This window comes from Uloborus diversus, chromosome 4 (assembly GCF_026930045.1).
Source record: "Uloborus diversus isolate 005 chromosome 4, Udiv.v.3.1, whole genome shotgun sequence".
Taxonomy (NCBI): domain Eukaryota; kingdom Metazoa; phylum Arthropoda; class Arachnida; order Araneae; family Uloboridae; genus Uloborus; species Uloborus diversus.
In genome coordinates this window covers 54717051-54744065 of record NC_072734.1, presented here as the reverse complement: position 1 = coordinate 54744065, position 27015 = coordinate 54717051, and the positions used below count along the sequence as shown (strand labels likewise).

The window sequence follows — 27015 nt, the reverse complement described above, 5'->3', positions numbered from 1 at the left end:
TAAGTGGCAAAATTAAGAATTTGGAGATAACCAGTTCACATTGTAGGTGAACCTCTCCTCTGTCTTGGTGCAAGAGATGATACTAGTAGCCCTGATAGTTGCTGCTATACAGCATGATTTAGAAAAAAAAATTTCAATGAAAGCCTACCTAGGATATTATCTTTAAACGTGCTTAACTCAAAACTTGAAAATGTCCACTTACATCCCTTTGCTTCTCACTGCTTAATATATACTGCACTAAGAGGTAAATGGAAACAACTAAGCCTGTTATTGTTACCTGTTCTGAAGTTTAGACACTGATGCTAATTATACTTTTGTTTCTACTTAACATAATGTTAGTGAATTATAATTTTTGTGTGATATTGCTCTAAATTATTTCAGAGTACGATGGGAGGTTTTAGTAGGTCATATGCAACTTATCAGCTGTAGATTGAGTATTGTTGCTGTAGGACTTCTTAAGTCTAAGTTAAGATTGTGAATATTACGATTCTGCCACCATTAACCTCATGGGGAAAGAAATCACACTTTCCATTTTCCCCAGTCTAGAGCCTGTATTATATGTACAAAAATATTAAAGTAAACATCAAATATGCACTAAAGACACTTAAGATAAGCACTAAATATTTAAAAATGTTTTTTTTTTTTTTTTTTGAACAGTTGTCCCCTCTGAATAAGAGATGATTATTTCTGCTTTTGCATTTCGTTCTTAAGACTATAAATATATTTTAAATGATAACATATATTAATTTCATTCCAATAAATCACAATACAGTACTTTCTCTATTCTGGACAGTCATGGGGACGAACAAGTCTTCAGATTACGGGGTGTTTATTATAGAGAGACATGTGCTCCTCGGGACCATCAAAATGTCTTCAGAATATTGGGGTGTTCACATTAGAGAGTGCTCAAATAGAGAGAGTCCACTGTATATTTTTCAAGGATTTCTCTAGTTCGAAATTATATTTAATATCATTCCTAAAGATGAAAATCTCCCTTTCAATTTTTGTAGATGTTATTGGGCAATATTTGAAATATATTTGTCCAGTGACTTTTTAAACTTATTTGCAGTAAAATATTCTCCATATTAGGAAATCGAACTCTTCACAAGCATTCTTTTATTGCTTCAAACATATTTACAAGAAAAAATTCAAATGAGAATTTTGAAGCATGGTATTATACCTTAGTAACCCAAATTCTTCATTACTTAGACCAGGGTTTCTGAACGGGGGGCCACAGTAAAAAAAATTTAATTTGCAGTTTTAAAAATGCATTTTTGATGTTCTTTGATAATTTTACGGAGAGAAGAGGTTTGAGGGAAGTCCCTTGGAAATGTTTCGAAATTGTAGTTTAAAACACATTTTTAGGCAAATTTTGGAGATTTTATGATGGGGGGGGGGGGGGCCTCACCTATAAAAAATTTTCAATGTATAGTCTTAAAAAGGCATTTTGAACTATCTTTGGTCTGGAAGATGTTAGGGGTTAAGAGATTTGGGGGGTCCACCCCCAGGAATTTTCAAAATTCAACTCTTAAAACCGCATTTGTAGGCTATCTCTAGAAATGCTTACCGACAATTTTTTCGAAATAGAAGCTCTAAAAACACAATTAAAACAACTCTTTAGAAAACCAAGATTAAAAAAATTATTTAACGAATAACAACCAATCTGTGAATCCCTATTTAGTTTTGGAACCATTGCTCAATTTTTCAGAAACTCTTAGATGCATTTTGGGTGTCACCCCTCCCTCAAAAGGATGTCAGCTGGCGCAATGCCCCCATCACCTCTGTAGTGATGCTACTCTGCTTGACATATTAAAAATAATTTTAAATATTGGAGAAAAAATTCAGAACTGAAGTAATTATCAGCCCGCCCCCTTCGAGAGGGTGTCTACCAGCACAAGCACGACCCCCCCCCATTTGTCTTCATGTGGTGATGCAACTGTGTTTGATGGAGTAAATATTAAAATATTCGGGGAAATTTTCTGACTTGAAGTATTTGTATTTTTCAAAAACTTGCAATTCCACTTTGGGTGTCACCCTTGGGTGGGGGGGGGGGGTGCCCTTAAACTGGTGACACCCAGGCCACCCCCCCCCCCCCTCTCTCCTCCATAGCAACCCCATTGACTTATATTAAATCCATTTTCAAATATGGTAGTGAATAACATAGAGATTAACTCTTCTGAAAGAGTCCAAAACAAAGATCTTCGGCTCATCACTGGAGTGGTGAAAACAACTCTGCTTCTAGCTATGCAAAACTACACTTCCAACCCACTGAACCCAATTGCCACTGAAAAAAAAGCAGTTGGTACATTTGTTAAAATGAAAGCATTACATCAAGCGAAGTGCATGAATGAATGCAAACCAAGCACGTTGAAGACCCATGATCCTCCCCTAGGAGTTTGCAAGAATGTACTACTACAATAAGACGAAAACAAACCCATGAATTGTAAAAAAATCATGGCTATCTCCTTGAATATATAGATATCAATTAAGACCTAGATATTAACACTTGGGAAAGAAAAATATTTATGACACAATCTTGACAGCAAACACACTATGAATGTCACATAAACAATACTTAGAACCTGAATGGACAAGAGTGAACACTGGTGGCTCAAAAATACGGGACAGCTCTGGGGCTGTTGTACACAGCAAACTTTTCCCGAAGTGCTCCTGAGCAAGGATGTTGGCAAGCGAGGGGGGGGGGGGGGGGCAATGGGTCCAGACCCTCCCTTCATGAAAGATCCTTGCCTTTTTTTCTTAATTGTCGCACTTCATGTGAACAAAATCTTTTCAAAAGAAAACATTTCTATTCAAGCCGGCATTATCCCTTTAAATATTCCCATTAATCAACAATTTTCCACGAGAACCTCCTGCAACAACTGCCGTTTCCCAGTTGCTGTCTTTTACTGTGTCACATACTCCGCCCAAAACTAGGAATTTCCGTTTCTTCCTCCAACTCAGCTTTGGGCCTCTCCCTAAGTCCACCAGATAATTTTCCTTTATTTTGCCAATGACAAACATTCATCATTAGTTTCCCTGTACCCCAGCCTCATTGGTATGGTTTTCTTTCTTTCTTTCATTCTTTTTTACTCTTATTATGTTAGGACTTGATTTTCTAGACACATGTTGCGCGTAAGACAGCCAGAGTGCGGCTCGTCCGTGATGAACCAGTAATAGAGTAGTTTTAACCTATTAAAAATTCCTATTTTGACTATCAGATATTGTTAACAGACCCTCAAAACTCAGAAATTCACCAATGCTGTATTTTAAAACACGACTGATTTTTAATGAATTTTTAAAAATTACACGTGCAAAAAAGTGCGTCTTGAGGTGACATCACACGGCTGTACAGAGACTCACTTCAAGCGAGGTCCCATGTTAAGACTACGAGCACGTAGAACGGTCCACATTTAAAACCTTGAAATCTATTAATTAATCCATTTAATACAAAACGGAGGCTGGATTTGTGAGAGGACAAATAGGGGTCCAATAACCTTCCTGAAGTGACTTCGATGATGATATTTGACTTTTTCCGAGAGGACAAGAGATTGAAAGTTTAAGAAACGCAGGGAGTTAAACGAACAACATTGATTGCTAGCATGGTGTATGGTAACCCTCTGTTTTCGCTTGAAAGTTTTTCTATTCATTGACGATAACTTTTGATAAATCTCTCTCTTTTGTTCTCTTTTCCTTTCTTTTTCTCTTTTATTATTTTCTATTGTTCATTTAATTTTATTCTGTTTTAAATTTTTGTGGTTTAACTTTGCAAACAAAAAGGAAAATATTTTTTATAGTTTTGATATAAAAAGTGCTTTAATTTATTTTTGCACAAAAGAAAGGTTTATGGAAATGTATTTTGCCCAACTGAGAATGTATTTTTAAAGAATCACTTGTATTATATGAAAAACTATCATATAAGCTTTGTGCTACAATATGATTAAGGTGAAAAAACAACGCAAATAAAGCACAAATATTGGAGAAAATACAGCATATAGCTATTTCAAGGCTACAATGGAGCCTCTTCATCAGTGTAGAGGACTCAGTTCTCTCGCAACTTTACACTTTCTTAAATCTTTCTTCTAACACTTTCTTCTCTCTTTTTTACACTTTCTTAAATACATAAAAGAAGTAACCATGCCAAGTTTCAATAAAATTCGAGACTGTGGGTGCTAAGCCACATTTTTTCATTGACTTTTGCATTTTTTCCAAAATAAATTAATGAAATAAAAATATTATTGAAATGAATAAAATAAGCAGATCTGAGGTAGCATACAGTAAAAAACCACCCAACATTAAAAATAATCAAAATACTAGCAGGATGCAAAAAGGAGAAATCTCAAACGAGGCATGCAACTTTCAGCACAGCACATGTTTGATGTCGTAGGTATGATTCCAAAACATACGCTTCTGGCTGATATCGCGGAGGATGAAGATTCAAGAGGCTAAAATAGAAAGAATAAGAAATCAAAGACCAAAAATTTTTTTAAATCTTTTTTTTTTCTCCCGATTTTTGAGAAAAATAAGGCCTGAAAAAGGCAAAAAAAGGGAGGAAAAAATTTAAAAGCCAACAGAAAAAGCCGGAAAAATCTCATCCCAAACTGCAATCTCACTAGCTCTAGAAAAAGATCAACTGTTTCTCAAAAGCAGTTATTCTAGTCGATTCCAAAGCAGCCATCCAGGCTGCAGTTAAAAGTCATGACACAGAAATTTAGATCATATCAAAACCTGAACTTTCTTATTCATTACAACAAAACAATCATTTTTCAATGGATCGCTTCACGTATGGCTGTGGATGGAAATGAAAAGACAAGACTCACTAGCCAAGAAAGAAACACTAGAGCCACAAGACAACAAATCAACTCCTCCAGTGACACTTAAAAAGCATGTTTTGGAGAAATTTATAGAGAATTTTAAATTTGACAAGGTAGCAGAATCAACAGGTAAACCCTGGGATAACATCCAAGCCACTTGGAAAATGTCTTGTCATTAACCGCATAATGAGGCTGCGGCAAACTTCATACTAAAAACTTGCTATGATTGCATGGCAAAACCTCTCAACAACATATCCTTCCATCTAGTATTTGCCAAATATGTAATTTGGGCACCATGAATGCAGAACATCTTTTATGCCCAAAACTTGACAAAGAGTTTCAGAAATGCGGAGGGATTAAACGAACTATTTAAGAATGCCAGCACTTACATGAACTCCTTGTACAGAATACATTTCTTATGTCCCTTTTATTGCTGTATAGCTATTAATTTTTTATTTTAAGTTCATTTGTTGATTTCTTCATGTTTCCATTTTAATAGCTTGTGTATTTTGCTATCTTACTTGCTCTTATTTGATACTCAAGCTGTCTGCAATGTATGAATTGATTTTCCCAATAAAGCCTTAAGCAACAACATCAGTATAACATTGATTGCAGTTGTTAAAGGAAAACCACTGAAAATTGTGTAAAACTTTTTGTGCATGAAAACATCAGACACAATAAATGATAAAATAGTAGCTGCTAAAGTAAATAAATTTGCAATCTTACTGCATACTTGCATGACAAAATGCTTTGAGAAATTTGTGCCTCATAATTTGTTTTATCATTTATTGTTTCCGCATAAAAGGAGACTTTTTTTGTCACATAAAAGGAAATTTTAATGAAATAGGAAGTCAAAAAACTGACAGTTAAAACACTGGAAGATGACTGCAAGTGAACATACTTAGTAAAACCCGAGAAAAAGCATTTGCCATTTTTTTCTTTTTTTTCTACACTATGTAAATATGATCTACTCAATAGCAGAACTGAACACTCATGGGAAAATACATAATATTTTTATAGGTAGTTCGAAGTTACTTTTTCTATTGTATTAATCTCATGAGAAGAAACAAATGTATCAATAACAAAAGGAAAATATATACAAAGATGAAATTGATTCAAATGGAAGAGAATTTAAAATTCTTAAATGAAAAGAAACAGTCAATTATTAATTTTTACAAAAAAAAAAACTTTAAGATGTGATTTTTTTGTCCTGCACAAAAAGACTAAAAAATTAAATCAATGACGGAAGAAAGTTCAAATAACATAATCATTCTTTTAGAAAGAACTCAACAAAAATATATATTGCCAAGAGTTATTTCATTATTTCGTAAACCTTAACTCCAGAAAAAGTAATATATTCATAATTTGACTGCAATTAAAATTCTATACAGTTATGTTATATTAAAATTTTATTGAATTAACTATAAACAATACATAATTTGTTAACTATATTCAAAGTATTTAATTCTCTGTTTTTTTAAGGGACCCAACATTTTCTTCTGAGCGTGGGGCCTCAACTGGTCATACTCTGCCTCTGTTCAGCTTAAAAAGGAATGATCTTAATCTTTCTCGATTCATCTGAAAAAGGAACAGTCCATATGGAAATATTAGTAGAGGCTATTTTATGCAGTAGCTCAATCACAGTTTATTCTATTAATTACAGACAATTTCAGATTTAATACCACACTAAAGCAGGGCGTCTAGCAGGACAGTAAGACAAAGGGTTATTCATTTTATTAAAGGAATAATTTTTTATTCATTTTGTTGATTACCATTATTTTGCAATGCAAATAAGTGAACGTAAGCAATTTCGGACAGTTCCTCTTTTAGTAAATTTATAAGAGAGAAAAGTGTACAAATTGATTTCATAAAAATAAGAAGCAATTATTGCTTATTAACCCTAGCGTCAATGACCGGGTACACGGGTACCTTTTTGCGACTTTTATCATGATTTTTACTCTTTCTAACTCTTAGTAAAATTGCTTTTAATCCTTGTTATTTACATGAATCTGAACAAAAGAAAGTTGTAACTGTGTTTTCAGAAACTTTTTTTTGGGGGGGGGGGGGAGGGGAGTTTTTTAGCATATAAAATTTTTATACCTATATTCAATAACCAAGTACTCGGGTACCCATTACACTGCACATCAAAAAATACCAAATGAAAATGCTTCTGACACAGGGCTCCCAACACATTTTAGCCATAGAAAAGGGTAAAAGAGGACTACTTTGAATCAAAAAGGGGACCAAAGAGGACCAGTTAGGATTAAAAAGAGGACCTTGGGAGGACCATTCATAGTTAAGCCCAGGGTAGCACCAAAAGGCAAATTAGCTGCCTGGCAATGAATACATGAAGATAATTCGTTAATTAACCAAAATAATGATTTTTAATGATAAATCCTTATCACCTTCTGTACATCTAAACTTCTTATCTATTGAATTATATTATTCACACAAACATTTGGATGGGGGGGGGGGGAGTGACAAGCAAGCATGTGACTGACCATCTTACAGAGTGACTTTAATTGTAAAATAAATTTTCTACTACTTAACAGGTAAAAACTGGCTAGTTAAAAATGATCACCCAAGTGACCGATCAATCAGTGCATACCTAATAAAGACCTTTTAGATACAGTTATTACAGTAAACACCTTAGTACAAAGTAGTTTACAAAATTTTTCACATAACCAGTTTAAAGAGAATTCATTTTGATATACTGCTTTTACTGGATAACTTAATGTAATAAATAAATGTGTAAGTTTAGATTCATAGAGCTATATTTTCAAATTGAAAATACTCATTATGAGTACTTAAAAAAAATACGGATACAAAGTTTTTTAGTTTTTAAAAATAAAATTAAATTAAATAAAAAAAAAATTTGAGGTAGCACATGTCAAAATAATTACAAGATGCAAAAGGATTGAAATCTTGCGCAAGAGAATTAAATTTTCGCGAAGTATGTTCACTGTTGGCATAGTTTCAAAAAAAAAAAAAAAAGAATTCTCTAAAACTAAACATGACTAAAATTGAACATAAAATATGCTAGTCTAGGATAGCATATGTGAAAATAACATCCGATCGCGCAAAATATCAAAATATGTACAAGATGCAAAAAGATTGAAATCTCAAAGACAAGAAGCAATTCCTCGCGAAGTTCGAGTAAGTGCAATGCTGCTATGGGTTCCAAAAATAAGAAAGTTTATTATCTATTAAAATTAAACAAAAAATAAGCTATTCTATGATGGCGTATGTCAAAATAACTTCCGATTGCCAAAAATATCATTACATTAACAAGATGCAAAAAGATCGCGAAGTGCGAGTAAGTTCAATGTTGCCATGGTTTCGAAAAAAAAAAAGAAGTTTATTATCTATTAAAATTAAACAAAAAATAAGCTAATCTATGGTGGCGTATGCCAAAATAACTTCCGATTGCCAAAAATATCAAAATATTAACAAGGTGCAAAAAGATTGAAATCTCAAACAACGACAAGCAATTTTCCGCTAAGTGTGAGTAAGTTCAATGTTGCCATGGTTTTGAAAAAAAAGTAGTCTCTTATCTATTAAAATTAAGCAAAAAATAAGCTAATCTATGGTGGAGTGTGTCAAAATAACTTCTGATTGCCAAAAATATCAAAATATTTACAAGATGCAAAGAGATTGAAATCTCAAAACCCAGCAAGCAATTTTCGGCGAAGTCCAAGAAAGTTTGATGTTATCATGGTTCCGAAAAAAAAGTTTATTATCTATTGTAATTAAACATAAAATAAGCTAATCTAAGTCAATGAATGTTAAAGAAACTTCTGATTGTCAAAAACATCAAAATATTAACAAGATGCAAAAAGATTGAACTCGCAAACACAGGAAGTAATTTTTCGCGATGCTACAAATCGAACACAAGTTCAGAAAATTGCACTGATGAAACATTCTTGATTTTTTTCAAGTGTGTACGAACCCGTGAAAAATATCGGTAGCAAAATGTTTTGATTTCACGTCATAACTCTTCCCCCAAACTTCTCCATTTGCTAGATTTCCATGTATCAGCGGTGGGAGGAGGAGTAATGACGTAAATCTGAAGCGAAATAATACCAGAAAGTCAAGTTCAATAGAAAAACGGCGCCGCGGCAGCGTGTTCGAGCTTAACATAAGTCCGCACGCAGTATCTTTTAATGTAATGAAAATTTTTAAAATCTGATTTTTTAGTAAAAACAATACAAAAGCGGACTAAACGGACCAAAATGTTAAAAAGCGGTCTAAAGCGGACTTTACCCTAAAAAACGGACTTTGGCGGGAAAAGCAGACCATTTGGGAGCCCTGCTGACAGCTTTCTTGATGATTCTCATGTAAAATGAGCCCTTGAATCAAAATATGACTACTGTTTTCCCTCATCACTCCCCTCAACCATTTTGATATTGCACCCCCTAATTTTATTTAGTTTTCGGCAGTTACATCGTAATTATTTATATTTGATAGGGAGAACAGCAGAAGGGTTAGAGAAGTGTATACAGTCAAAACTTGATATCTCGAAGCTCTTTATTCTGAAACCCTTGATATCTCGAAATAGTTTTTCCCTTGCATTTTGCATAAAACTCTCAAATGTTTTCTATAGTTATCTCGAAATTTATTTTTCAGAACCCTTGCTACGTCGAAATTTTTGCCACAGAAGCAAGGTTTAATTGATGCTTTTTCATTGGAAAATTTTGTAGCAGAACCAGTTATGGTGACACCTGCATGTAGCCTTTCACCCTTTTTTCCTGGATAGTATGAGAATAGAGGATTGGGGGGTAAGATAATAGAGGAGCTTTGGTATGAGGGGGGTGCTGACGTCTTTGGTCTGTTTTCTGTAAAGGTTAGATTCTTTCTCTTTTCTTCTGGTTTGGAACACGCGCTCACTTTGACAACAGGGGGGTCGAGTTTTTTTGTAGTTGACCAGTTTTCCAGGGAAAACGCGTTCTTCTTCAGTCTGATTTGTAACTCCTGCAAAATGGCTGGTGAAAACCGTGTGTTATCAATTGAGGATAAAATTAAAATTTTGGAAGTTTATAGATGAAAACATGCTGATGAAGAAAATTGAAATTACTGCTAATTTTAAAATCTCTACCAGTACACTTGCAACAATAATAATAAAAAAAATCAAGCTATTGAAAAAAACTATGATCAAGGAAATTGAAAAAAAATATTTGAAAAACTGCTTATTCTGAAAAAGAGGAATGTGTGCATTTAAAATCAAGTAAATTGCTAAAAGGAAATATTAGTTTTTGTCGTTTATGCAATGTGATATATTTACCTGTCATTGTGAGAGTTACAATGACTTTTTTTTTTCTTTTTATTTATCTCTCATTAATCTCCTTTTTCTTATTTTTTTTCAAAACCTTGATAACTCGAAACCTTTATATCTCAAATTTGTGCTGTAGTTCAAAAGCATGAACATTTATAGCAAGTTGAGACACTCAAGAGAGAACACCCCCCCCCCCCAAACACACACACATAGCTAAAAAATTCTCATAAATATATATATATATATGTATATATATATACATTTTTTTTTTTTTTTTGAAAAAGGCTTGTTTTGCAATTTTTTAACTTTTTTGGGGGTGTAAAACCAAAGTATTGGACTTGTTCCCATGCTCGAAAAATTTCATGCTGTAAAAAAATAAGAAATATAAACAACTTCAAAGCATTGCATATTACATACAAGTCACACTGCAGATCTTAAATGCAAAAAAACTTTCTATATTATTCACATTTATTCAAATTACATTTACAGATGTAATTAAGATTTTAAAGGAAATTAAGTATTCTCATAATATGCATTAATGTATATTTATTTCTCCAAGGGCAACACACCCATTGTTTATCATCAATCAACCAATGCTTTGAAATTATCCAAGCATTTGATCAATCGTGTCAACACCAAATTTTGTTTTGTTATAAAACAAAGTATTTGTGACTTTTGGTTGCTCCAGAGTTGCTTTTGTTATGAGCAATACCACGGCCTTTTTTCTTTTTGTTGATGAACAGAGATATTGATTGTCAGTGATACCGAATTAGGAGCTTTGTGTCTCTCGTGATGTAGACAATAATATTTCAGTTGGAATATATGTGGCCTATCTTTTTTTTCTCTTTTTTGAGTATACCTTTGAATGTCAGACGCGATGACAGCAAAGGTTGAGCAAATGCTAGTGAGGATAAAAATTACAGATAATATTTTGCAATGCAATGGGCCACATGTATGAGCTTTGTAGGCCCCATGTGGTCCGTGAGCCGTAATTTGAACATCACTGATATAAATAAAATAATACACAAAATACAAATTCACTATGAAATACCAAAGCATACAACGTACTACATCCAGCGATGTTCCCATCAATTTTTCTCAGGGTACACTCCCAGTAATCATTATGTACAATATGTGGTATGCGATTATAAGGCGTTCAAAAGGCATTTATTTATTAAATGTTAAGAAATATAAGGAAATAAAACGTTACTTGTAAGAAAATGTGGTTAACATAAATATATTACTTTTGCTTTAGGAAAATTTAAAAACATGATGATAGAATCTGAACTATTAATGAAAATTTTTGAAGCTTGGGGGTATATGCTATAATTCTAAAAAATGTTTGCGGGTATACAGCGTATATGGAGTATACCCTATTGGAACACCACTGACTACATCCAGTATTACAAAAAAACTGGAGAAAAACATTTTTTTCCAACAGACCATTCAGCGTGAAACATAAGCATAAAATGCTGGAAAAACAATGAGCCATTTTGTTTTTCGGTAAAAACAGGATATAGACATTTCCGAAGATGAGGGTGGAAGAAAAAGTTCCATTTAAATACAAGGTGTGGCTAGAAAAAAACCGAACTGATGCTATAAAAAAATTTTATTTTCCATTATTTACAATTTGATGTTATCTCCTTCAATGTACTCTCCTCCTCGGTCTATACACCGCTCCATACGAATTTTCCACTGTTCATAGCAATGCTGCAGATCATTTTCGGTAAGTCCATACATTACTTCCGTCGCTTTTTCTTTTACTGCTTCAACACTCTCAAATCTAGTTCCTTTCAAAGCTGACTTGACTTTAGGGAAAAGAAAAAAATCACAGGGGGCCAAATCAGGTGAGTAGGGTGGATGGTCTAAGATGGGAATGTTGTGATTGGCTAAAAACGTCTTCACTGACAATGCATTGTGAGCTGGGGCATTGTCTTGGTGCAGGATCCATGTCTTTTTTTTCCACAAATCGTTCCGTTTTCTCCGTACTCGCTCATGTAGGGTAGTCAGGACGCTCATGTAGTAATGCTGATTCACTGTTTGTCCCTCTGGTACCCAATCAATGTGTACAATCCCTTTGACATAAAAAAAACAATCATCATTGCTTGAATTTCGATTTTGACATTCGTGCTTTTTTTTGTCGTGGAGAATCAGGAGATTTCCAATGCATCGACTGGCGTTTGGTTTCGGGATCGTAACTAAAAAACCACGATTCATCACAAGTAATAACATTTTGTAAAAAGGTGGGATCTCTTTCAATGTTTTCTAGGATGTCAGAACAAATCATTCTTTGGCGTTCCTTCTGTTCAATTGTGAGACACTTTGGAACCATTTTTGCACACACTTTGTTCATGTTGAAACTTTCATGAAGAATCTGCCTAACACTTTCCTTGTCAATTCCTGTCAACTCAGACATTGCTCTGATTGTTAAACGGCAATCTTCTCGAACAAGTTTACCGATTTTTTTAATGTTTGCATCAGTTTTTGCTGACAATGGTCTGCCAGTGCGAGCGTCATCACTTGTGTCTTTGCGGCCATCTTTAAATCGTTTAAACCACTCAAACACTTGTGTTCGCGATAAACAATCATCGTCGTAAACTTGTTGCAACATTACAAACGTTTCACTTGCAGATTTTCCAAGTTTGAAAAGAAATTTGATGTTAACACGCTGTTCTTTCTGTACACTCAACATTTTTCTGACGCACAGACAAAACGTCAACTACTTAGAACAGACGGCACGGCCCGACTGAGTGCAGGAGGCAGATGAAACTCGAGCAGTAGGCGGAGCAAGAGTCACGTGACAGGCCAGGCGATTTTCAGCCTTATTGCATTCGTTTTATTGTTTCACCTGTGCTAGTTCGGTTTTTTTATAGCCGCACCTCCTAGAAGGGGTGTCAGAAAAAAAAATTTTCTTTCTCTACATCTTCAAAATTTAAAATGCGTATCCCGTTATTGACAGTAAGGGGAAAATTTGGTCATTGACACTAGGGTTAATAAACAATTTCTTCAAAGTAGAACCAAAACTATTTATAAATTAAGGCAGGAAAGAATTTTATGAGTGCAATTTTTTTAATTTTTAGTTTGCATAACTCAAAATCTTCAAAATATTGTTTCCATTAACTTTCTCTGCATTGATGGAAAAAATACTATACTTAACAATAACATCTGTATGCAATAGATAGGATTCAAACCTGCACTTATGTAGCAGAGTTGTCTGTTCTGTTCCTTGTGTTACATAATCACCCAACCACCTAAGAGCAAAGGCATCCCCCCCCCAAATATTGCAACCCCTCCCCCAAAATGAGAAAAATACCCTTCAAAACACACCTCCCTAAAAATTTCAATGGAACAGGCTGCACCATGACCCCCCCCCCCCCCAGGTGGGCACCTCTGCTTCGGACACTGTTTTGTAGCAATTTGCAATGCACCATCAGGTAGTTGAAAATGTTCTGCGATACGTCAATGCATATGGTGTGTTTAAGTCGATACAAAATAAAATACTAAGTTATTTCGTATGTAATCATGTCTTACAATATTCTGAACCATGTATCAAAAGAATGAAAATAATCAACAGAATGTCTAAGATATTTGTTGCTTCATTAAATGATTTCTTGTTTGACATTATTCAGCGAACTGTTAACTATTATACAGCAAGAAAACTTTGTTTTTCAACATGTCTCATATTTTAGCACATTTTACTACTGGCATCATCAACTAGCATATTTAAATGAACAAAAAATAAATTTATCTACTAAAATAAATGCAACTAAAGAAGTTCAGAAAACTTAAAGCTGGAAAAGGTTGTTGATGTATTGAATATTATTATCGTCGAACATCAAACGATTAATCAGAAGGTTGAATAAATAAAAATATTAAGCCGCAGAATTAAAAAACATAAATATATACATTTATTTACAACCGATCACCAAAATATCAAGCGCCTTTTTTACTCCAAACTTATTTCGCTATCTTTGTTAAATTCATATTTATGGAATTCTAAGTTGAAAGCTAAAGTTATTATTTTTCTTCTTGCAACACAATGCCTGCAAGGCTTCGCTCTATCTTTTAGCTTGATGGAAGGTTTTCCTGTCCGTTACAGGTAGTCCCCCTCCAGCGACAGCGACAAAATTACTTGTAGCAGGGCTTAAAACGTATTCTTCTTCCAGATCTAGTAGTTATTACTGGAGGATCGGAAGCAGTGCTGTCCTGGTTTGGTTGCTCTTTTTCGGATTCAACATTTGCGGGAGATAATGGTGCGAATGGCGAAATGTGAGAGGTTGGAGTAATATCACTTTGACTGATATAAGCTGGTTTTAGCCTATCAATATTTACATAAACTGTTCTATTCTTGATGCAGAGTTGGAAAACTTTATCTTTTCGATCAAGAACTTCATATGGTCCTTCATAAGGTGGATCAAGACTTTTCTTTATCCTGTCGGTTCATAAGAAAACATGAGTACAGGTTTTCAAGTCTTTGCTTACGAACACGGATTTGTTTTGACACTTAGGTGACGCAGGACGCATGTTCCTCATGTCATCCTTCAATCGTCCAATAAATGTTGCAGGATCAGGAGGAGAGCTTGTCAGGGAAAGAAATTCTCCCGGAATTCGTATAGGAACGCCATACAGCATTTCAGATGCTGTAGCACGTAATTCTTCCTTCCAAGCTGCACGGAAACCAATAAGAATAGTGGGCAAAATCTTTGTCCAACGAGGAGTGGCATGAGCTCGAATAGCATTTTTTAAATCTCTGTGGAAGCGTTCCACTAATCCATTTGATACGGGGTGGTACGGTGAAGTACGATGCCGTACAGTACCCAGTAAATCATTTAATGCTGTGAAAAGTGAAGATTCAAATTGAGCTCCTTGATCCGTTGTAATTCGAAGCGTAGCGCCAAATCGCGCAATCCAGCCAGCATACAAAGTTTCTGCTACTGTAGCAGCAGAGGTGTCACTTAAAGGATAAGCTTCGGGCCATTTTGAGTAGCTGTCCACACAGGTAAGGCAATACTGGAATCCATCAGATGGCGGAAGAGGACCAACTAAATCAATATGAATGTGCTCAAATCTTGCATCAGGCGGCTTAAAACATCATAACTCACTTCGTGTATGTCGAGTGACTTTAGATTTTTGGCACTGAATGCATGATCGAGCCCAGGTAGTAACATCTTTTTTCATGGAAGGCCAAACGAATCGCTCTTGTATCAATCTCAAACTTGCTCGAACACCAGGATGTGAAAGGTTGTGTAACACATTAAATATAGGTCGGCGAAAATGTTCAGGTACTACAGAACGAATGCGGCCTGTTGAGACATCGCATTGCAGGTCATATGAAGAGTCAGCTACAGGGAGTGGTTTTAGCACTAACGATGTAGTTGAATTTCCCGAAATAATGTCCTGCAGACCAGTATCTTTCTCTTGTGCAAGAGCCATTTTCTTATAATCGATTGATGCTGACGAGTTGATATGTGCAATCTCAACACGTGAAAGTGCATCGGCTACTGAATTTTCGAGACCGTTAATATGGCGAATATCTGTCGTGAACTGTCCAATGAAGTCCAAATGACTCAATTGTCTGGGAGTACATTTGTCAGACTTCTGTTGAAATGCAAAGGTTAAGGGCTTGTGATCAGTAAACAGAATGAATGGAGGACCTTCGATCATGTGTTGGAAGTATTTTATGGCTGAATAGGCAGCTAACAGTTCTCTATCGTAAACACTATATTTTTGCTGTGCTTGCGATAGTTTCTTTGAATAGAAAGCAAGGGGTTGCCAAGAACCAGATACTAACTGTTGTAACGCAGCTCCTATACCTAAGTCAGATGCATCTGCAACGATAGCAAGCAATGCTGAATGCGAAGGAAACGCTGGAGTAGTTGCTTCAGCTAAGTCGTTTTTGTTTTGAGAAAGGCAGCTAATGATGTTTCTGTCCATTCCATTTTACGTTTATCATTTTTACTAGCATCTTTTAAATATTTGTTCAGAATAGCTTGAGTTTCAGCAGCGTGTGGAGTAAATCTTCTGTAAAAATTTAGCATAGCGAGGAAACGTCGCAGCTCTTTTATTGTACTTGGTTGAGGAAAATCTTTTATGGCGGATACTTTGTCTGGAAGTGGCGTAATTCCATGAGCGCTAATTTTATGACCTTAAAATGATACAGTAGATTCACCTAAAACACTTTTTGATGCAATGAGTCGTATGCCATAGTTTGAAAATCTTTGAAATGCTTCTCGAAGATGTTGAAGATGTTCTTCTTCATCCCTAGAAGCAACTAAGACGCCATCGAAGTATGGAACACAAAAGTTCAGTCCCGTAAGTATATTATGAACAAAACGTTGAAAGGTAGCTGCACTATTGATTAATCCGAACGGCATATATAAATACTCAAACAGACCGAATGGAGTAGTGACTGCTGTTTTTGGTATGTGCTGTTCGCGAACTGGAAATTGGTGGTAAGCTTTGATCAAGTCCAAGGTGGAGAAAATTGTGTTTCCTTCTAAAACTTGGAAGCAGTCTTGGATATGGGGAACCGGATATCTGTCGGGAACAGTGACCGAGTTTAATCTCTTATAGTCCCCACAAGGATGCCAATCACCATTTTGCTTTTTAACCATATGAAGTGGACTTGCCCAACTGCTCTTAGAGGGTCTACAAATCCCTTCAGACACCAGGTATTCAAATTCAGCTTTAGCAGCTTTCAACTTGTCAGGTGGCAATCTTCTAGGTCGTGAGAAGACTGGATGACCTTTTGTTTCTATACAGTGCTCAACATCATGTTTCACTTTCAGCGGTTTCAATGCAGTTTCTGTTAGTTCAGGAAATTCACTCAGCAGGCGATGAAATTTGGACTTTCCATTTACGCATTTTACTGTAGGAGCAGCATTAGCAGATATTTGGCATTTTGACTGTAGGTTTGTAAGTGAATCAAGCAAGCGTTCATGTTTGATATCCACTAACAATCCAAAGTTCTTTAAAAAATCAGCTCCGATAATTGGTTTAGTCACGGCAGCAATTATAAGTGAAACACTCTTCGTAAACCAAGGTCTAATTTTAGCAATTGTTGGCCATAAGTCTGGATGGCAGTTCCATTTGCCGCAAAAAGTTGTAACTTCTCGGGAGAACGATGTACTCTCAGAAAATCAGGAAGAACTACAGAAACATCAGCACCTGTGTCAATCAGGAACCGCATACCGGAAGAACTATCCGAAATATAGTCTACGTATAGCTGAATGAGTGCCGTCACCCGAGGGACCAAGTGACGGCCCCCGTTAGTTTTCCGAGGAATAAGTAGAGGGCATTATGCATTTATTTGCTTTATCTTGAAAACAATAATGTTACCAACACAGGCCATTAAAGTGTTTTCTATTACAACTTTGGGAACGTCTTCTTTTCGGATTAAAATGAGAGCTTTTATCACGAGAGCGAGAACTCATTTCTAATCGGCTAAGACGGGAAGAAATGTCATGCAACATGTCTTGAACTGACTGCTGATCGGATGAAACAGCTGTAATCTTTGTACAGTTATTATCAGTTGCAACAATTCCATCAGCCATCATAGCAAGTTTGTCCAAATCATCACTGGAAATAGCTAAAATTTGCTGTGCATTTACTGGAAGTCTTTGTAAAAATAAAGTTTTTAGCAATTCTTCACTTATATGACTAGGGGATTTACTTCGCATTTCTAGTAACAATCCCGAAGGCTTTTTATCACCCAACTGCATACCGGAGGTTAAACTTTTAAAACGTTCCGTTTCACTTTCTGCATATTATTGGCAGAGTCTAGTTTTCAATGCAATATATGGAGCACTGCTTGGTGGCTGCAAAATTATGTCGCCAACCACCGCCAATTCTTCTGGTTGAAGCGCTGACACAACATGGTGAAATTTTGTAGATTCCGCAGTTATATTCGCGAGCTTAAATTGCGAGTCTAATTGTATAAACCAAAGTTCTGGATTGCTCGCCAAAATGCAGACAATTTTATTGTTACAGCAGAAACAGTTCCATTGTTTGTATTTCCTGCAGCAGATGCATTTTCATTATTATCATTCATTGCGAATTATAACGTGAACAAAAGTTCAAAATATAGAGCAAAGTTCAGAGTGAAAAATATAGTGCAAAATATTGAATGAAAGTTATTACAGGAAATAATCAGTCATTTCAAATAACATTATGATAATGAATAATAATGCATACCGATATGGAATGCTGGCACATTTGAAATTCCACGGCAAATGGTTTTGAGAAAGCAATGTTCTATATGGGTCACCAATTTGTTGTCTTGAATATTATTATCATCGAACATCAAACAATTAATCAGAAGGTTAAATAAATAAAAATATTAAGCCGCAGAATTAAAAAACATAAATATATACATTTATTTACAATCGATCACCAAAATATCAAGCGCCTTTTTTACTCCAAACTTATTTCGCTATCTTTGTTAAATTCATATTTATGGAATTCCAAGTTGAAAGTTTTAAGTTATTATTTTTCTTCTTGCAACGCCTGCAAGGATTCGCTCTATCTTTTAGCTTGATGGAAGGTTTTCCTGTCCGTTACAAAGGTCAAAATCTACTACTGAATTTCAAAATTGCTGTTCTACTTACAACTAATGCATCCTCTAATAAAGTAGAGGTTCTATCCTGACAAAGACTGTAACAAGAAAATGATGTCTTTCCTACATTGCTACTACCTTGCACAATGTTCATTTTTATTGAGAATTGAAATGCAATAGACTTGGAGATAAAATTAGTCACCAGATTGGCAATAGAATGTAGGAGATAGACAAGATCAAATTGAGATGTAACTGGCTGTGCAGTTGAACCTGAGCTATTTTACTAAATACTTTCATGTAAATTACTTCATTGTAAATAGTTTTAAAATTAACTAGTTGAACCTGCACTGCTGTGCTTGTGCTATGAGTTTAAAAAAAAAAAAACCTTTTTAAGCCTAAGTAAATTTCCCTTTCCACTCCAAAATAGAAAAAAAGATTATATTTCGTCATTAAAATGTGCACACATAAATTTATCTATGCTCCATGAATTAATAAAAAAATCTTGCTACAATAACGTTAACTGCTCAATCTTACATTGATAAGGAAAATATCAACTCCTCTCAACGTGTTTTAAATTGCACAACAAGGTTGTTACAATATCAAATGTAATTTGAATATCACAGCAAAACAGTTAGAACTTAGCTGGCTGCCTTAAGGGGTGATCAAATGAAAAGGTACAAAACGACATAAAAATGAAAGTCAAATATTTGGATATTCCGCCATGGGAGAATCTAGCGAGACATCTTAGGACACCATTGGAGGCTCTGACTGGGATCAAAGCATGTGTGGGTGCCTGCATGCGTAGGAGAGAGCAAAGGTGCTTATAAAAAGCGGCGTCCAAATGATGTAGCAGTCCGTATGAGGACAGGATGGCGTTCGCATTGCAAAATTCAACGATTGAGGAGTAGCGAAGTGTGATCCGATTTTTGAAAGTGGAAGTTGGGAAACCGGCAGCTATTCATCGGTGGATGGTGATCGTTTACGGGGCGAAATGTGTCTCTGACAAGTCTCTAGAGCCACACAAATGGAACTGCACAAGTTCAAATTGGACACATTGGACCATCCGCTCAACAGCCCGGACATGTTTCCCTGCCATTTCCATGTGTTATTTCCACTGAAGAAACGCCTGAAAGGGAAGCACTTCAACTCGGCCAACATACTCAAGGACACTGTGAAGGACTGGGTCTAGTCACAGCCATAGGAATCCTGGGAACAAGGAATCCTACGGCTTGTTCGTCAGTGGAATCGTTGCGCTCAGGCCTATGGTGTATATTTTGAATAAAGTCTACATTTGTACCCACCGTGTCGTTTTGTACCTTTTCATTTGATCACCACTTGTAACATGAGATGCCAAACATATACATACAAAAATACTGTAGGACTTACTAAAAATAGACTTCTACAATGGGCACATGATACTTGACACATTCCAGGGACACTTGGAGGTGCAGGATTAGCAGGAAGAGGGGCAAGATTTAGTATCCTTTTGCTGCAAAATTTTAGACTTTTGTAATGAAAACCATTTAATAGTTACAAACATTGAGCTCAATTTTAACAAAGTATATTATGGATTAACTTATTTATTGAAAATGTATTTACTAACAAATTAAAGATCCGCAAACCTTTATTTCTCACAGCTGCAGATTTGATAAGATTTTTAACAAGCTGCCACTTTTGAATGACTGCTTGCCCTGGCTACTAGTATTAAGGAACTTCCCACAGGAGGAGAAATAGTGAGTAGACACAAAAGTGTAAAATGCCTAACTGCCATGGTTGAGACAGGTTTTGACAGGTCCATCACTTCAAAAAGCTCCAGACAAAGGGTTTGCATTCAACAAATTTTACAGGGAAATACAATAAAATACATTCAAGAATGCATAATTACATTATGTTTCTAAATTATGTAAATAGGACCAGTCATAATTTGATTTAAATTTTACATAGACATGCATATACATAAAATTCATCAGAGAAAAACTTTAATTTTCAGTATAATTCCTAGTCTGGAGCTTTCAGTGATGTGCTCCCATAAGATTTGAACCAGGTAAATTCCTTTAAACCTTGTTTATTAAAAGAAAAAAAAAACTTGATTTAAAAATAGTTTCCAGAAATCACTTCAAACTTTTTTTTAATTTTTTTGCACTGTGCACTTTTTTTAAAAAGTAGTGCGCTACATTACAAATAGCTTAAAAAAACGTTGTTACTTCCAACCCCTGGGGTAGACTAACCAGTGAATGAACAACTTAAGTGCAATTTAATTTTTAAAAATTAACAGTCATGACAAACTGCAGCATTTGCCCCCCCCCCCTGACAGTAAAGCTATTTTAATTGATATAAAATAATTATTTTTCAAAAATTTGGAGAACGTTTAGCTTTTTGGATGTAGAAATCAAAAAACGTGCCCCAACTCAGTTGAATGAACAGCTAACTTGAGGACAACAACAGCATCTTTTAGTCATTTTCTTCTGAAAATGCATAGAAAGAAGTTACTACAGCCCACTCACTCAAAGAAGAAAACTTTAGCCTCACTGGAAGCATGTTCACTCACTCGTCTGTCTACCTTAAATAAATACTTTAATGATAGAAAGGAAAAAAAAGCTAATACCAAAAATATGTTACGACTGGAAATGGCAAGTGACACACAGAAAAAGAAATATAAAACACAATAAAATAGATACCAGTTATTCCTGGGACAGGAAATCCTTTGAGAACTAGCTTTACAAATAAGCAAACATTGACAAGGACATCTCACATACTTCTTTCCAGGAGGTGCACTCTTTATTGGCTAAGGAATATTGAAAGTAAATAAAACAAGTGTTAAAAGAAATTACTTGTTGAAGACCAAATAAAGAAAATTTTAAAATATTATACTCTGATACTCATATTATATAAATTAATTTTCAAGAATAAATTTTTTGTATCCTCCCGAACCTCTCCCCCATTCTTTAGCCATTCATTTCGCCAGGCATTAATTATTAACTCTCGGCCCTCTTAACACATTTCATAACTCTATGTCTCAATTTCCACCAAATATTTTACAGATGAAGCAAAAATGAGCATTTCTTGCTCTGCAGCAAAAATGTGTACGAATAGTTGCAGGCAAGGCAGGAGTATAAAAACATATTGAGCACTTAAGGGTCAACACACTAATAAAAAAAAACCTGTAATTATGATTAGTGCATTTAGATTATACAGTGAAAGCTAAATTCTGGAAGGCTCAGGACCAGAATCTTTCCATGCTTCACATCCTGAGTGAAAAAATTAACGAAAAATATCACATCCTGCAATATTTGGCACATTTTCCGCTTATTTTTTTTTACAGAAGCAACTATATTTGAGATTTTTCCTCTCTTTTTTTTTCTTTCTTTTGTGGGGGAAAAAAAACAATATATTTTTAGCTATCTTAATTCTAATCTGACATCTTTTTGGTGTAGGGAATCACTTAGAAGTTGGAGCCATTTTATTGTATTTTTTTACTTTTATTAATGCATAGTTTTTAGAAGAGTTGTTTGAGCTTTAAAAAAATTTAAAGAGCTGCATTTGCAAATGAAATTTAAGGAAAAAGACTAATTTTAAAACAAGAAATTTCGTGAAGTGGACACTCCTATGATACAGAATTGGTGAAGGTTCGCAAGGAGGACCCAATTTGCGTCTGGATCAACCCATGGAAAGCGGATATAAACGCTAGGTGTTGCGAAAGCGACATCGACCTCCTGTGAACTGTAGGAGCGCCCTCTCGCGGACGAGCGAGAAGGCTGGGGAGAGTGGAACTTGATTTCACGGAACTCAGTTGTACGGAACTTGATTCCGAAAGAATAGGACTTTAAGCTAGGAACTTGATTCCACCAATCTTCTATTTTTTAATGTGTGTGTGTAAAAATTAGTCTAGTGTAGCATTAGTGGTTTAATCGTTCATTAAAATATGTTATTAGATATTTAGGCTTCGTCATTGGTGCTACTACAGAACATATACGCAAATCAACAAGGGATAATAACGGATTACTTGCCGCCCGGGAAAGAAAATCAGATTAGATGCACGGGGATTTTGCAGGTGAGCACCTTTTTACCTGACTTTCATTATCCAGTGCATAACGTAATTACATACGTTAAATAGAATTGGCATCCCTGCCGGGATGGCAAGAGTTTGTTATTGATATCGAAAGTAGATGCATATATGTTTTTATGTTCAGGAATCACACATACGTAAGGCCATAAGTTAAAGACACATAGCTTGTGACATTATTTATGATAAGAAAAGTTATTCAAGGTTAGTAATTATGGCAGAAAGCTTAATAAATAAAGCTAAAAAGAAGCGTGGCGCAATCAGAGAGTCCATCACCAGGATAATTACTAAAATTCAGAATGCGTTAGAGAATTTAGATACAGATTCTAGTGATGTACTAGAAGAACTTTTAGAACATTTAAATGAAAAATCTTATGAAATTAAAGCGGTTGATACCGAAATCGAATCATTAGTAGAAGAGAAAGAGTTAGACGCAGAATTATTGAGTGCCGAAGAATATCGCGATAAAATTACCACTTGGCGGTTCAGAGCCACAAAGAAACTGCGATCTCTGACATCGGAACAGAAACAAGAAATAAGCCACCCGGAACATTCGACTTCTAACGAAGTAAGAACAATTCAAGAAACAAAAGAAAAAGTAAATATTAAACTTCCGAAACTTAGTATTATTAAATACTTTGGAGACCATAGTGAATGGCTATCATTCTGGTCCTCTTTTGAATCGGCAATTCACAAAAATGATTCATTGGATCCCGTAGATAAGTTTAACTACTTAAAAGCTTATTTAGGAGGTAATGCACTAAAGAGCATTGAAGGTCTCGCGATGACTTCTGAACATTACGAAAATGCAATCGAAATATTGCAAGAAAGATTTGGAAATAAAGAAGCTCTCATTAACGCGCATATGAGTAACCTACTAAATATTTCCCCACTCAGAAATTCGGATGATACTAAGTCATTCAGAAACATGTATGACAGAATTCAGACTCAAATTAGAAGTTTGGAATGTTTAGGTGTTTCCACGGACAGTTACGGAAATCTTTTGTGTCCTATTTTGATGAAAATGTTACCTCGTGATATTATTTTAGATTTTAATAAGGAGTACACTGATTTGAAATATACATTGAAAGAAATCATGAATTTTCTTTTACGGCAACTCAATTCAAGAGAACGAACATTTTCCGATTGCGAAATCGTTTCTTCCCCCTCGCGGCGCCTCCCTGCCGAGCGTCTGCCACAAGAAAAATCCCCCCCCCCCCATAGAGAAAAAAGAAAAACTGCTTCAGCAGCTGATTTATTCGTTGGCGATGCAAATGAAATCGCATCTTGTGCATTTTGTAATGAATCATCCCATAGAAGTGAGAACTGTAGTTTCGCGCGTAAATTAAAGAATGAAGAAAAAATATCTCTACTTCGGAAGAAGGGTATCTGTTTTCGATGCTTAGGAAAGAAAAGACATTTGCAAAAGTTTTGTAAATCCAAGGTTATTTGTTCTTTTTGCGGTCATAATCATGTTTCAATAATGTGCAACAGAGATAAGGTCTTTGAAAAAGAAAATGAAAAGAAATCCGCGAATGAAAAAGAAAATGAAAATCGCGTATTAACTAATAAGGCAAATTATTCAGAGGTACAGTTGCAAACTTTAATTGTATCTGTAGTTGGCAAAGGCATCAAGAGTTATTCTATGAGGGCAATATGCGACACAGGGTCCTCCAACAGTTACATTTCTCAGTATGCGGCGGGAAAGTTAGAACCAGAGAGGGTGAGAAAAGAAAGAATTAAGCATGGTCTTTTCGGAGGTACTGTGGTTTCAGAAAATCATAATAGGTACAAATTGAAGTTAGTTAATCCAGACAAAGAGTTTAGCTGTGAAATAGAGGTATTAGATGAAAAGCAAATATGTGCTTCTATTCCGAAGATTAAAAATACAGTATGGATTAAACAATTAGAAAATAAAGGGATTTACATAAATGATGTAGGTGGAAAAAGGAATTTATGTCTTTATGACAAGGATCCCGAAGAAATACATTTGTTGCTTGGAGCTGATGTATTAGGAAATTTGTTCACAGGAAGAATTGAACGTTTGTCTGAAAATAACATGATAGCTATTGAGACTAAGCTGGGTTGGACTCTAATGGGTAAAATGTGTAATGAAAAGGATAACACGGAGAAATCATTATCAGTTTTGTCTTTATCTATGCATGTTTCCGACTCTAAATTAGAAGATTTGTGGCGTCTCGATACGTTAGGAATTTCCGCTCGTGAAGAAAACATAACTAAAAGTATGTTAGAAGAAGAAACTAGAAAACATTTTGTTAGTACTCTAAAGAGAGATGAGAAGGGCAGGTACGAAGTTGCCTTGCCATGGATTGTAGATAGTTCCCTTTTGCAAAGTAATCGATTGATAGCAGAAAAAAGTCTCGTTAAGACAGAGAAGAAATTAATTAGCACTGATAAAAGGGAAGATTATCAGAAAATTTTTGATTTTTGGGAATCGGAAGATATTATTGAAGCGGTGAATGACAAGAAAGAGTTGGGTGTGCACTATTTGCCTCACCGGCCAGTGATCAAAGAAAGCAGTGAAACCACGAAAATTCGTCCTGTATTCAATGCTTCAGCACACTCGAGAAACAACCCATCACTTAATGATTGTTTAGCCAAAGGTCCAAATTTAATTGAGATAATACCCACTATATTGAACAGATTTCGAAAATATCGGATAGGTGTATCATCAGACATTGAAAAGGCATTCCTGCAGATTAGCGTCAGGGAAGAGGATCGTGATTTTTTAAGATTTTTATGGTATGATGATGAACATAATCTTAAAATTTTTCGTCACCGGTGCGTCGTTTTTGGTTTGACGACTTCTACTTTTTTGTTGGCTTCCACACTGGATTATCACTTAAGTAATGCCCCAGAATCTCGTAGAGAAACCGCAGAAATGCTCAAGACTTCCTTTTATATTGATAACTCTTTAGTTAGTCTTAATTGTGTCACTCAGACTGAAAAATTCATTCAGGAATCCAAATCCATTTTGTCTTCTGGACATTTTAACTTGAGATGTTGGAAATCAAATGTTGGAAATTCTATGATTGAAGAAGTGAAAGGGGAATCCAAGGAAATACCTGTGCTAGGTTTGATATGGAATTTAGAAGATGATTGCTTAACTAAAAAGTAAGAACACCTGCAATTTAAAAGATCCTGTCACAAAGAGAAAAGTGCTGTCGGTAACTCAAAAAGTTTTCGACCCGATAGGATTTACTGCACCAGTACCTTTAGTACCGAAATTGATTCTGCAAGAGACCTGGATCCAGAAAATTAAGTGGGATGAAGAACTCAAATTACTTTTGCAGAAAAAATTCCAAATTTGGATGAAACAGTTGCATTTACTGTCAGAAATAAGAATACCCAGATGGATGAACATTGATCAGGAAAATGAAGACCGAGTAACGCTCCATGTATTCTCAGATGCCAGCAAGAGTGCTTATGCAGCATGCATCTACGTGCTAAGCGACATCCGGTCCAAAATTCCAATTGGTGAATGCAAGGAGTCGAGTAGCGCCGATAAAAGAAATGACAATTCCACGACGGGAGTTACTTTCTTGCCTGATAGGAGTAAGACTCGCGGAAACTGTCAAGGCTGATTTACAAATGTTTAACTCGATTTACTACTGGATTGACTCAACGACAGCTTTGGGATGGATCAGAAGAGACCAGGCTTGGGGTACTTTCGTCCATAATCGTGTCCAAGAAATAAGATCCCTAACGGACATGTCTGACTGGCGACATGTACCTGGAAATTTAAATATCGCAGACCTCCCAAGCAGAGGATGCTCTTTTGAGCAGTTACAGAAATCAAAATGGTGGGAGGGACCACCTTGGTTATACTGGCCTGAAACTGAATGGCCTCGATCTGAAGAGCAACCCGATGAAGAATTACTAAACAAAGAAAAAAGGAAAACAATTGTGACATTGATGGACAGAGAAGATAAGTCAGATTGGTACTTTAGACATTTTTCCTCCTTCAAGAAAATAGTATGAATGATTGCCTGGATGTTCCGATTTTATGGAAATACACGAAATCTAGGAAAGAATGGATCTCCAAATCTTTCAGTCTTGGAGAGAGAAAAGGCGGAAAAAACACTTTATCGGTTAATCCAAGAAGATTCCTTCACAGAGATTACAGATCCAAGCATTCGCACTCTAAGACCCATAAAAACTGAAGAAGGAATTTTGAGAGCAAAGTCAAACGTTGCTCAGCGAGATGACAAAGAAGATTTTCGCTATCCTATCATCCTACCTTCTAATCATCCTGTTGTTCATCGTTTAATTTTTGAGAAGCATGTAGAAATGC

At 35.5% G+C, this 27015-nt stretch overlaps 1 protein-coding gene across 2 annotated transcripts in view; it reads right to left on the bottom strand.

The window, feature by feature from the left end:
• Positions 1-27015, bottom strand: part of LOC129221580 (type 1 phosphatidylinositol 4,5-bisphosphate 4-phosphatase-like) — a 63904-nt gene that overhangs the window by 18600 nt on the left and 18289 nt on the right. For both annotated transcript variants that reach the window (XM_054856086.1, XM_054856087.1), the window contains exons 3-4: positions 21316-21422; positions 20024-20126 (exon numbers count right to left, since the gene is read on the bottom strand). In XM_054856086.1, coding sequence (XP_054712061.1) covers positions 20024-20126; positions 21316-21422 — 210 coding nt within the window. The remainder of the gene's footprint in view (positions 1-20023; positions 20127-21315; positions 21423-27015) is intronic.